At 41.7% G+C, this 12481-nt stretch overlaps 1 protein-coding gene across 1 annotated transcript; it reads right to left on the bottom strand.

Annotated features, from left to right (window-relative positions):
- Positions 1–7970: 7970 nt before the first annotated feature.
- On the bottom strand, positions 7971–10766 carry LOC109238860. The gene is made up of 2 exons (XM_019405340.1): positions 10424–10766; positions 7971–8395 (listed from the first exon to the last, which is right to left on the bottom strand). The coding sequence occupies exons 1-2, from the start codon at positions 10518–10520 to the stop codon at positions 8181–8183; spliced, it is 312 nt and encodes a 103-aa protein (XP_019260885.1). The 5' UTR covers positions 10521–10766; the 3' UTR covers positions 7971–8180.
- Between the last annotated feature and the right edge of the window lie 1715 nt (positions 10767–12481).

The following is a 12481-nucleotide window of genomic DNA, read 5'->3' as shown; positions in this document are numbered from 1 at the left end:
GGCATGAGATTAATGTTGGCTCCTAAATCACAGAGTGCCTTAGCAAAGGCAAAGTTCCCAATAGTGCATGGAATTGTAAAACTACCTGGATCAGATAGCTTTTCAGCAACAGGTCTAGATACCACTGCACTACAGGTCTGAGTAAGTGTCACTGTGGACAAGTCTTGAAAGTCAAACTTCCGAGACATCAAGTCCTTCATCATTTTAGCGTATCCCGGCATCTCCTTTAAAACTTCAATCAATAGAATGTTTACCTGGATTTGTTTTAGCATCTCCAAGAAATTTTTATACTGCTCCTCCTTTTGATGCTTGGCCAACCTTTGTGGAAATGGTGCATGAGGTCTTTTCTTCCCAATCACTTGAGATTTCTCTTTCTCAGCTACTGTTTCAACTACTCGCTCAGCTGCTGTCTCAGTCTCTTGTTGCATATTCTTTTCTTCAGGTGCGGGCTAGACTGTTACCTCTGTCAATCCCGTAGACTCATCCAGCTCAATGGGCACTGGAATGAGTGTCTCAGCCTGTATGTTTTCTCGAGTTCTCTCTTGCTCAACATCTAGATCCCTGCCATTCCGGAGACTCACCGCCATCAGCTGCTTTGGGCCCTGATCTTTTGGATTGATTTGGGTATCTGCAGGTAATGTCCCTTGAGGACGATTGTTAAGTGACATTGAAATCTGGCCCACTTGTACCTCAATATTTTTGATAGCTGCATCATGTGCATCCACCCTTTCATTTATCTTAGCGTTGGACCCAATAACCTGCTGCATCATTGCTTCAAGTCTTGCAAACCTGTCTTCCTGTCTTCCACCCTGCTGTTGCTGAGGTGGGTGGTACCCTTGCTGCTGATTGTTGTACCCCTGTGGTCTAGGATATGGTGCCATGTTGTTGGGGGGTCTCATGCCTCCCATGTTTCCGGCGTTATACTGTGGCTGAGGTGGCCTGTACTGCTGCTGAGTCTGCTGACCCCAGTTCTGATTACCTTGCCTCTGACCCCCGTAGTTAGCCACATAGTTCATATCTTCAGGGTGTTGATGATGATGATCATGCTCTGTATTCCAAGGATTACCAATTGGCTGGCTAATGCAAGATGTGCACAAGCCCCCATTGGTAGTATCTACTATATGAACCTGCTACTTCTGCCCTGATTCCTCCACCTTTTTGGTGAGGATGCTCATTTGTGTCAAGAGAGTCGCCATATTTTCAGCCATTGTATTAGAAGGATCGAGAGGCACTGAGTGCACCACTGGAGTGATAGGTGCGTTCCTAGTTGTCCAACCCGAATTCTGCGCCATCTTGTCGAGCAAATTCTGACCTTCTCTCCAAGTCTTGCTCAAGAATGCCCCACCAGCAGAGGCATCTACGATATTCTTCATGCTGTCTGACAGTCCCATGTAAAACCGTTGTCCCAACATCTGTTCTGGAACACCATGGTGGGGACACATAACCAACATTCCCTTAAACCTGTCCCATGTCTCGTGTAGTGTCTCCATTGGTTTCTGTTTGAAACTCACAATCTCATCAATTTGTTGAGCAGTTTTGTTGGGCGGGTGGAACTTGTTGTGAAATTGCTTGACCAACTTATCCCAAGTTTCTATAGAGTTTATGGGGAGCGAGTTTAGCCAAACCTGAGCAGCTCCTGTCACCGAGAACGGAAATAATAATAGCCTGATTGCTTCCGGAGTCACGTTGGGTTGCCTTTGAGTTTTGCATATAGACAGGAAGTTCTTCAAGTGCTGCTGAGGATCTTCTGTTTGTGTCCCAGAAAAGAGTCCCTTGTTCTGCAACAAGTGTAGCATGTTATTTGTTATCTGGAATGATTCAGCTTGTATTGCGGGCACAACAATGGCAGTAGCCAAATTGTCAGTTGTTGGTTGTGCCCAGTCGTATAATGCACCCTCAGGCACAGGAGGTGCCCCTTCCCTGGCATTTAAGCCAGCTTGCTCATTCCTGACGTTTCCGTTGGGATCGTTTACGTCTCCCATGTTAATTTTGATTTTGAGTGTTTGTTGGGATTGTTGAATTCTTTTGTTGGCACGGTTCAATGCCCGGAATGTTTGCTCGGGGTCTGAGAGTCCTTCAAGTAGTTCTCCAGTCCTCGTAGACTTTCTAGGCATACACCTGAGCACCCAAGTCAACAACCGTTAAATTTTCAATGAAAAATTTGGTAGAGAGAAAACTGACTACAATAAGAATCTTTGTATTTCTGTCAATGGCAATTGATAATTCCGTTAACTCCCCGACAACGGCGCCAAAATTTGATCACGCCCAACTATGCCTTAGAAAAAGGACTCGCGGACGTTGCAAATATAACCCGAGTATTACGCCCAGGGTCGAATCCACAGAGAGTTAACCTATCAACCACTATCTTCAGACCCACTAATTCTTCAGAACCAGCTTCCCAAATATTCAAATCTCAGTTGAGTGTTCTTTAACGACTAGCTTGCAAGTAACTAAATAGCTGTAAACTAAACTAATGAGGTTGTAAACAATTATGAGGAAAAGCTAAGGCAATGATCTCCCCTATTGATGGAATTCCTTCTGTTTATGCTCATACAAATTTACCAACACCTCTCTATCAATCATGAACGCTAATCTTACCGCAAATCTCTCCCGAGTAATCACAATAATTTACTATTGCACTCTCCCGAGATACACTAGCTTACTTTATTTAGCACGATTCACTTTAGATTACACCCAAGGCTTCGTTATCCCTAATCCCGCCTTTAAACCCGCAATTATAGATTCCTCTAATAATCTAGGAGTGGTGTTGTTCAACAATACCCTAAATATGCACTCTTTTCCAAGTTATGCACACTAAATAGGCACAGCTAATTGAGGATCCTGTCAATTAACTACAACGAACACGAAGTTGAACAAATAGAGATTAAACTAGCAATTTGTATTCACATAAACAAGAAGTTCATCACCCAATAGGTTCCATCAAAACCTTAGACAAGGAATTTAGCTACTCATGGCTATGGGAAAATAAACTAAGATTGAATTCATCATAAAAATCAAAAGAAAAGAAGAAAGATGGTTGGAGTATTCTCTCACAATGGTTTTCCTTGCTAAGAAGCCTTAAAAATCAATACATGCCTCTCTTGGGCGAAGTCTAATGTTTTAAATAGGGTTTAGGTCTAAAAATCCCGTAATTGACACTTTGGTCCCTGAAGTTCTGCGCCTGCCGCGGTTCTGCCGTGGTCGCAGTAGAACCGCGGCGAAACACCCTCGCGGAATCACTGAAGTTCTGCAGCTGCTTTCCACCGCTGTTCTGCCGCGGTCGCGGTGGAACCGCGGTGGACCCAGTGCTCTGAATCTTCGGCCTGTTTTGCATGGTTCACTTGGGAAATTTCACAGTTGGCCTCTTTTTCATCAATTTTAACTCCAAAACTGCTCCTTAGCCTTCCTTATACATATATCACCTGCAAATCATGAAAAGTACTAATAAGAGCATTTTGTTATCACCTTTAGCATTAAAACTACACAAGAAGGTGATTATTTAAGGTGTGATTATAGTCAAATTCACCTATTATCAGTAGTCTTCTCTTGGTATTCCTCTTCCATGAAGATCTGATTGTAACCCGAGTAAGCATCTAAGAAGCTCAGCAGTTCATGCCTGGCCGTTGCGTCAATGAGCTGGTCGATATGTGGTAGCGGGAATGAATCTTTGGGGCATGCTTTGTTTAAGTCTGTAAATTCTACGCACATCCACCATTTTTCGTTCTTTTTTTTCACCATGACCATATTGGCCACCCATTGAGGGTATTTTAATTCCCTGATGGAGCTCGTTCTGCAATAATTTTTCAACCTCCTCGCGGACCACATCATTTTTTGTAGAGTTGAACTTTCGTCTACCCTGTCTCATCGGGGGGTGGAACGCGTCAACGTTCAATTTGTGTGTGGCAATTTCCTTTGGGATACCTGGCATATCTGCATGGGAAAAAGCGAACAATTTCGCGTTAGTGGTTAGGAATTGACGAAATTTATCTGGTTCTTGAAGCTTGCACCCGATGTAAGCTTTCTTGCTGTGGTCGTTGTCATCAAGTTGCACGGGATCGAGGTCTTTTATGGTTGATTTCGCGGCCTCCACCATTTCGGGATCTCTGATGACGTTCTCCCTTTTATCACAGCTCGACCTCGACCATGTTAATTGCTATGTCTCATTTTCTTTGCCCTTCATTTGTTGGGTAGTCTTACAGTCTAGGGCGATGCGGTAGCAATCTCGAGATGTGCGTTGTTCTCCTCGTATGCTTAATTTCCCCCACGGGATTGCGAATTTGATAATTTGGTATAATCTCGAGGGGATGGCCCTCATGGCATGTATCCAGGGTCATCCTATTATGGCATTATACGCCATATCCTGATCCTTGACGTGGAATGTGGTTTCCAGGGTGATGTGTCGGCCAGGACGGCCGAAAGCGTGATTTCTCTAGATATTTGTTCAACTACATTGTTAAAACCTGTTAGCATGATGCAGCGTGGCACTACCTTATCCTCGAGTTTTATCTGTGCAAGTACTCGAGGGTGGATAATGCACGCGCCGCTCCCATCGTCCACCATAATGCGTCTTACATCTGTATCTAATAATCATAAAGTAATAACAAGGGCATCATAGTGAGGGAAAACAAAACCGTGGGTATATAACTTATCGAAGATGATACTTTCTTCGAGTTCGCCATACCGTTCATGAGTGATCGACCGCTTGAGTTTGTGGGTTGTGGTGAATTTTACGCTGTTGATTGACGCATCGTCGCCACCTCCGATGATCATTTGAATGGTGCGAGGTTGTGATGGTGGTTTCGGCGGTCCCTGGTGTTCACATCCTCGGGCGAAGTTAGTCCTCCCTCGGTCACTGAGCAATTCTTTGTGGTGTCCTTGGTGAAGCATATTTACGATCTCCTGACTTAGAGCGATGCAATCCTCAGTTTTGTGACCTCGCTCTTGATGTAACTCACAGAGGACGTTTGACTTTTTGGTGCTCGGGTCTGACCTCATCTTCTGTGGCCACTTCACTTTTGGTCCGAGCTTCTCCAGTACGTAGACTATTTCTGAGGGTGACACATAAAAGTTATGAGTGGATAATAAGGGAGGCATACCTCTCTCGTTCCAGTGAGTCCCTGTCCTCGGCCTAGATGAGCCCTCTTCATGGCGGGAAGGGGCATGATGGCGCTTCTGATATATGGTTGATGTCTTTCTCTGATGGGTCGAGGAGCTGCAAGATCTTTCCTGGCATCATTTCTTTGATCCTTCCTGGATTTGGCCTGTACCGAGGTCAACCGATGGGTTGCCCTATTCAGGCCGTCTTCGTCAGCATGGACCTCGGCACAATAGGCGTTGTGTATTTCATCCCAAGTGGTTGGAAGATATTCATAAGCCGACTTAATAATTTTCTTGTCGCCCTCGAGCCGTTCCTGTTCAACTCGTTTTGGAAAGCAACTACATCCATGCCTTCTGATACATTACGTAAGGTCATCCTTACTTGGATAAAACGAGCGAGGAAGTCCCTCAACCCCTCTCCGGGCGATTGTTTGATGGCAAATATATCGTTCACTCTTGGCTCCATCTTTTTGGCCCCAACATGGGCTGTTACAAACTTATCGGCCATCTCTTCGAATGTTTCAATGGAGTGTGTGAGCAGTTGCGAGTACCAAGTTAATGCTCCTCCGGTGAGGGTTTCGCCGAACTTTTTCAACAAGATGGAGTATACCTGTTCTTTGGCGAGATCATTACCATTTACCGCAGTGACATAGTGAGTCACATGATCCTCGGGGTCGGTCGTACCATCGTATATCTTCAGATATGGCGGCATCTTGAAGGTCTTGGGTATGGCATGTGGGGCAGCTTCATCACTGTAGGGCTGTTCAAAGAACCGACCAACATCTCTTTTCGGCTAGAGTTTTGGGGCACCCGATACTTTGTTAACTCTCTCTTGGTGCTCTCTCATTTGGTCCGGAAGCATTTTGTTTTCATTTTCCATTTCTTCCATTTTTCTCACATTGGCCGTGAGGGTGTCATCACCTGTATTTTTAACTTTGAGAGGAGCACCTGTTACTGGAGTGAGAGGGCCGTGTTGCTCGACCGTTGTTGGCGCGATGCAAGTCCTTGTGTTTTCTCTAGCCGCCTCATGGGTGGGCTTGTCGAGGATGCTGGTCAGCGTGTTTGTCAGCCACGCCTCAAGTAATTGTTCAACAGCTGGTGGCGCCTCTTCCATTGTGGACGTGAAAGCTCCATTATCGCGGGATGCCGTGATACTGCCATGTGGAACGGGCGACCCGCCTCTCCTGGGAGAGGCGTTAGGTGTTATATCTTTGCATTTCGTTTCAAAACCTCATTGATGGTGTTTAAGAGGTTGGTGGCGAGATCGGCTACTGCCTTCATTCTTTCTTCTCTGTTACCTGCCATGTCAGATCTGTGTGTACAAGGAAGTAGGAGTTTTTTTTTGAACCGTGCTAGTTATAAATCTAAAAGAAACTTAAAATTTTAGCTAGGAAATCCACACGGACGGCGCAACCTTTGATTAAACTAATCAATTTTATATAATGAGGGGTAAACCTAGTTTATGATAATTACTTTGGATCTATAATCGGTCAACACGAATCGTGTAGAATAGCGGTGATAGGGGGCTTGATGCTGTGCGCATTTAATATCTCAAGATGATTAATAACGAGGGAATAGTAAACAATAAATAGCAATAAATGGCACTAAAGTAAATAAGAAGAAGAATTCACCCAGTGTTAAATGAGGTGGATGATTCCTTCTTCTGACAAGGATGAATGATAGACAAATACTAGAATTGAAAAGTGTGGAATAATAGATAATTGAATCTCTTCAGAAAGGTAATGTTTTTATTTTCTCTAGAGAGAGTCTGCTTTTCAAAGAGTGTTCTTGTTAGAGAATATTACATGCCTCTCACCTTATCTCTCTCTATCTGTTTATATGGGTCATACCCCCAGTAAACCCTAAAAGTACAAATACAAAGAATATTCAATAGAATATTCTCCTAGAAATCCTATTATAAAACTAGCCGTTACTATTGCTCTTGATACTTGACCTCGATCGTTATTGACTGCTCGGCTATGACTCCCACTGTTTGCTAGTCGACCTCGGCCTTATTACTTTTCGTAACACTACTTCACGTTAAATGTCTTGAAGACAAATTTTGACCCATACAATCCCCTCACATTGACAAGGGCCCTGATGTATATACACATCGTCAATGGTCAGTTGGTCACCTTTGAGATAACAGCATATCAAGAAACTTTTGTCTTTTTCATTTTCTATGTTGGAAAAGATCTAAATTAGACCGTAGCAACCTTAAGAAATAGCACGTCTAGCTATCTTGAAATATTTCCATGTTTCCCTGTGAAATAATTGTCTTAACAACCGTTCAGAATTTTTTTCTGGTTGGATTTTGCTAAAATCATTAAGACATTGGGAGGTGTTTACCTGATACCAAACTTATAAATGTAGAAGTTATAGAATATCGTCCTCTTTGGGTTATTATTGACGAACTGAAAATATTTGCAAGATATAATAGACAAGACCATTGTTATACGTATTTGGAAAGAGGTAAACAAATGTGTAGATATTCAGGCAAATTCAGGCCACAAATGTAAAGAAGAATTGTTAACGGGAAAGATTAGCTCTACGAAATCGAAATTATTCTCATGGTTCACTTAAGTCATGTAGCTTTAAAAGATATTAGTACTTCATTTATTCTATTTTATGAGAAGATATTTGTATACCCTAAAATCCGAGTAACAATTAAACTTGTATTGTGGTTTTAAGGATACGTGATTTAATTCAATGCCAACTGATAAACAAGGAATTAAATAGATAAATTAAAGAATGAAATAGATCGAAGCATTATGTAAACCAAATCTTGACCTCGACTTGTGATAGTCTCGAGGTATGGTGATAGGAATAGCAAATTATGAAGCAACTCTGATGAATAGTGAATGAAATAACAATTAAATAATGACCATATATTTTCTTATCAGTCAAAAAACGTTCCTTACAAATGAATGGGATCCCATTTTATATAATAGGGGAGTCATAAATAAGGTACACTTCTGATTACAGTAGGGAATCATATTTGATAGCTGTCTAACCGCCAAAGACCAATCCATTTCGAAATTTATGCCGTGATCTCCGACCCGTTGCTGGTATCGCTCTTTCCGTTACTGAATCATAATTGTATCATCTCGAAGCATGCCTTCTTCTGACCTCGATAAATGACATCGACCTCGACATTGGACAGGAGCTTCGTCCTCGAGCTCGGCGTCCTGGCCTTTTCCCATCGAAGAACGAAATTGGGTGGCCCCGATTTCTACCGTATACAATATTAGTACGGTTGTTTCTTTAGCTACGATTTTCTCAAACTCTTTCTCTCTAACTGCAACACCAAATGTACCGTTTAGATAATAAGAACCACTAGATGGTTACCAGCAAAGATTTGATTAACTCTATCCTGTTCCTATTTTCCTTTCCTAGAATCACCATGTATTTTAAATTGTTGTTATGATCTGCTATGTTTTTTAAAACTCAAAATAGAGAGATTATAGGATTTGTATAACTGAAATCCTTCTTCTCGGCAGTTAAGTTAATGTTTACTGAGAAAAATGGTTAATAGTTATTTTGATAAAAAGGAAGGTTTAAAGGCAAGTAAATCGTGAAGGATCCAACCCCTTGATTTTATAGTGCGATCAGTATAACGTTTATGAAAGCAAAGACACAAGCAACAACAAAGAACAACGAGGCGAGGGTTAAAGAAAGTACAATGGTAAGCATTATATTTCTTGCAAGTGTTCTTCGAGAGAGAGATAGAGAGAGATGATATGTTACAAGTTGTGTCCTAGATGATGCCTTAGAGGGATCATAATGTCTCGTCTTTGGCTTCTCTGAGAATCTAACTATACAAGACAAGACAAAACCTTTTCGCGACAAGATCGCTCGACAGTACAGAAAGGACTATAAAAACAAGCGTTTAAGGCTAGGCACAAAGCTCGATGCTAGTTAGTGTTAGAAGGTTGGTGAGAATGTGCACCAGCTGGCATCGGAGCTAAGAACAAAGGAAAAGATTAGTTGGGCCCAGTGTCATTACCCAACCAGTCAACGATGGCTTTGATCGTTCCGAGACGGCGTCGTTGTCTTGAGATATCACATAGTGCCCAACTTCGATCGGACCCAGGATTCCACGCGTCACATCCTTATTGGTCCACCAAACATGTCGGAATTTTCACCCAGTACAGTCAACCAAGGGCTAGCAAATTGAATCTTTCTCTCATCTTTTATATCTTTGCTTTCTTTAAATGGTATCAAATACATTGATTCGACATGGAAAATTCTGGAACATTGAGCAATTTACTTATCGTAATAACTTCATATCTCTCTAGTTAAACAAGCATCATTTGTAAGAAAAGTCCACTATCTTTCTAACAGTTTTAATATTCTCTTTAGAAGAGATTTTTAGAGTGACCTTTCTTGGTTAACAAAAATCTAAATCAACTATGGATGCCTTCCAATACTTATCCTCACCCCCTAGATCTCATTTAAACGATTCAGCGCCTTCTGCATGTAAGAGAGGGAAGGCATCTATGGAGGAGGTTCCTAATGAGATGGAGCGGGAGGATCTTGCTACCGAGATAGCCCTCAGACTTTTGATTTCAAAGGCGACTGCCAAGACGAAGGCAAGGGTAGGTCGATAGAATAATACAAATCCCTAGTGGGGGAGGGTCACATTCCTCAAGTGAGGTTTTATTGTGGCTGGGACGACGATATTGAAAATTCTTCCGTGGGTGACGAGGCCTGAATCACTCATTACGCTAAGTGTTTTTCCATGATATTTCTACCCTTTAATCATGAATCACTCATTACGCTAAGTGTTTTTCCATGATATTACTACCCTTTAATCATAGGCATTGGTCTCCCTGTCCAAAATTATTGAAGCGTTCATCAACGAAACTAGGTCTGCCTGGCACAATTTGCCCCTCAATCAAGCCCGATTAAGCTTCACCCTTGACCATCAGATTCATCTCTACTCCCCTCGGTTTTTCTAAGGAGGAATGATACACCTGATCATGTGGGGGACTCGTGACTATGACCGGGGGATGGTGGGATTGGTTCATGAGGACCCTAATGTATTACCTACACCGACCAACTTTCCAACCGCTTCCGATTTTAGCCTTTTTCGCAATCATAGTCACTTATCTTTTGTAACGTTGATTCGTGCTTGCAACTAGCATAGTTGTTCCTGCCCCTATACTAGAGATCATTGATTGGATGAGGGATATTATACGAGCTTCTGGACAGGATGACTAGATGTGGAGGGCCGTTTATTTCGACCGGTAGAAGGGGAAGAACCATGGTGAACGATTATGAAAGCATGTTTAAGCAAAGATTTTTCCAGTTCCCGTTTGCTTACCCTTGGGTACATGCTTTTTTGCAGGTTTACCGAGAAGGAGGTCAGTGGCTAGGGCACTTCCCTCATCCAACATTGTGATTGCCCGTATTGGGGACATAACTTCTGGGGTTTCCTCAAACCCAAAAAGGAGCGCCGAGGATTATAGCGAGCGTGCTGTGGAGATGATCAATACATGTACCTAACGTCGCTGTCGAATGACTGAGATATGGAGGGGAAGACGCCTAAGGTAATTGATATTGAAAAAGATGAGGAGGCTGCTGATATGGGAATAGTTGGAGGTCATTCCCCGGACAATCTTGATGAAGTTGCCATTGTAGGTGGTGTTTAACCAAAAAAAATAGAATTTCGGTTAAAACTAGAAATGAAGAGAAAAAATCGGGTTACTGATAATCAGGAGACGAAAAGAATAAGGAATTTTTGAGAATAATAAAGCAGTAAATAAGTTTGTATTCCAATGTAATCTTAATGATATTTCGTGTCCTTACAAATGCTGAGATCTCCTCCTTTTATAGTTGATTTTTTTAGGAAAAGGTATAATGTCTCAGTCTTAAAGAGGCAATTATGAGCATTAAATGACATTAAATGAAACGTTACACAATCATTCCTATTCAATGCTGATTCGTTAACGTATTTGACATTTAATACTGAATTTAGACTCCTTTATGCTATCAGATTCATATCTTCAATTCCTTCTGACCTCCTGACTTTAATTAAGTTAAATAGATACGAGACTCGTATCATTTGAATAGCATCTCGTGCCTATTTAACTCTCTTCTCTTCGTATCTGATATCGCCCGTGCCCCTCAATTGATCATCATGTTTTGACCATTTGACCAGTCCACGTGTCATGCCACGTCAACTTCAATATAAATTCAGTTTTTTTCCCAATACAGATAGTCCCCCCACTTTTCATTTATTTATCAATTAAATATTTGGGAAGTGGATCTTCATTAAAAAGGGAATTTTTGCCATAATCAATGCTATGACAATGTCGACGCTTCAATTGTCTCTTCTATTTAATGCACCATATACGTGTCACCTTCTCATTAGTTCTGCGATTTTGCAACCTTTTTCTAAGGCTTTTTTAACTCCACTATTCACGAAGTGATAGTTGCCTTTATTATAGGCTTTCCATCATTACACTTCTTAATTATCGACGGTTGAGTTTATATATAAACTTGCCCCCTCTTTCCTTTGTCTTCTTCTTCACAAGCTTTTTACCAAATTTCTTGCTATTTACTTTACCAAATTTCTTGCTATTTACTCTTGTTCACTTCTTCTTCAGTTCATACCTTCTGTTTATATCTTCTCACTATGTCGTCTTCGGATCCTAACCCTAAAAGAGTCCCATTCTTGATAGTTTCCCCAATGCTCCTGCTAGATATAGAAGAGGTAGAGGAGGTGTGCTTCGTGGTACTGGGTCGGTTCGTGGTGGCACCTCTAGTTCCATCATTCCTCCTTCTAGTTCTGGCAACATCTCTAGAGGCTCTCTTTCTAACAAATCTTCTTCTAAGGGCAAAGAATCTTCTGAGTCTAACCAAGAGCCTCTGGTTGAAGAGATTGTGCCAACGGATTTATCTTTCGAACATGACAAAGAATCCCTTCGTGACCAAGTGATTAAATTAGAGAGAGCTGATAAATATCCCTCTTTAATTACTGAACCTTTGATTCAAATTATTCGAAGAGATTGTCGTTGGAGAGGTGACACCCAAATAGTTATTCCTTCTCCACATCAAAGAATATCTTCTTATAGGATTGGCTTTTCTTTCGTTTACACTTATCCCTTTACTTTGGGATTTATTCCTGCTATTGACCCTGTCATTCTTGATTTCTGTCGTTTTTTCAAAATTTGTCTGGCTCAAGTTGGTCCCCTCGTATGGAGAGTAGTAGCTTGTTTGAGGTATATGTCAACCAAAGCTGATGTCGACTTTACTTTTCCTCATCTAATTCATCTTTATCACCCCAAGCTATTCCGCAATGGTGTTTTTACCTTAACTGCAAGAAGTAAGAGGGTTTTGGTTAACCCTGAAGATAATAACGACCGTGGCTGGTACACCC

This window comes from Nicotiana attenuata, unplaced genomic scaffold (genome assembly GCF_001879085.1).
Source record: "Nicotiana attenuata strain UT unplaced genomic scaffold, NIATTr2, whole genome shotgun sequence".
NCBI classification, from domain to species: Eukaryota; Viridiplantae; Streptophyta; class Magnoliopsida; order Solanales; family Solanaceae; genus Nicotiana; species Nicotiana attenuata.
This window is presented reverse-complemented; position numbering and strand designations above follow the sequence as displayed.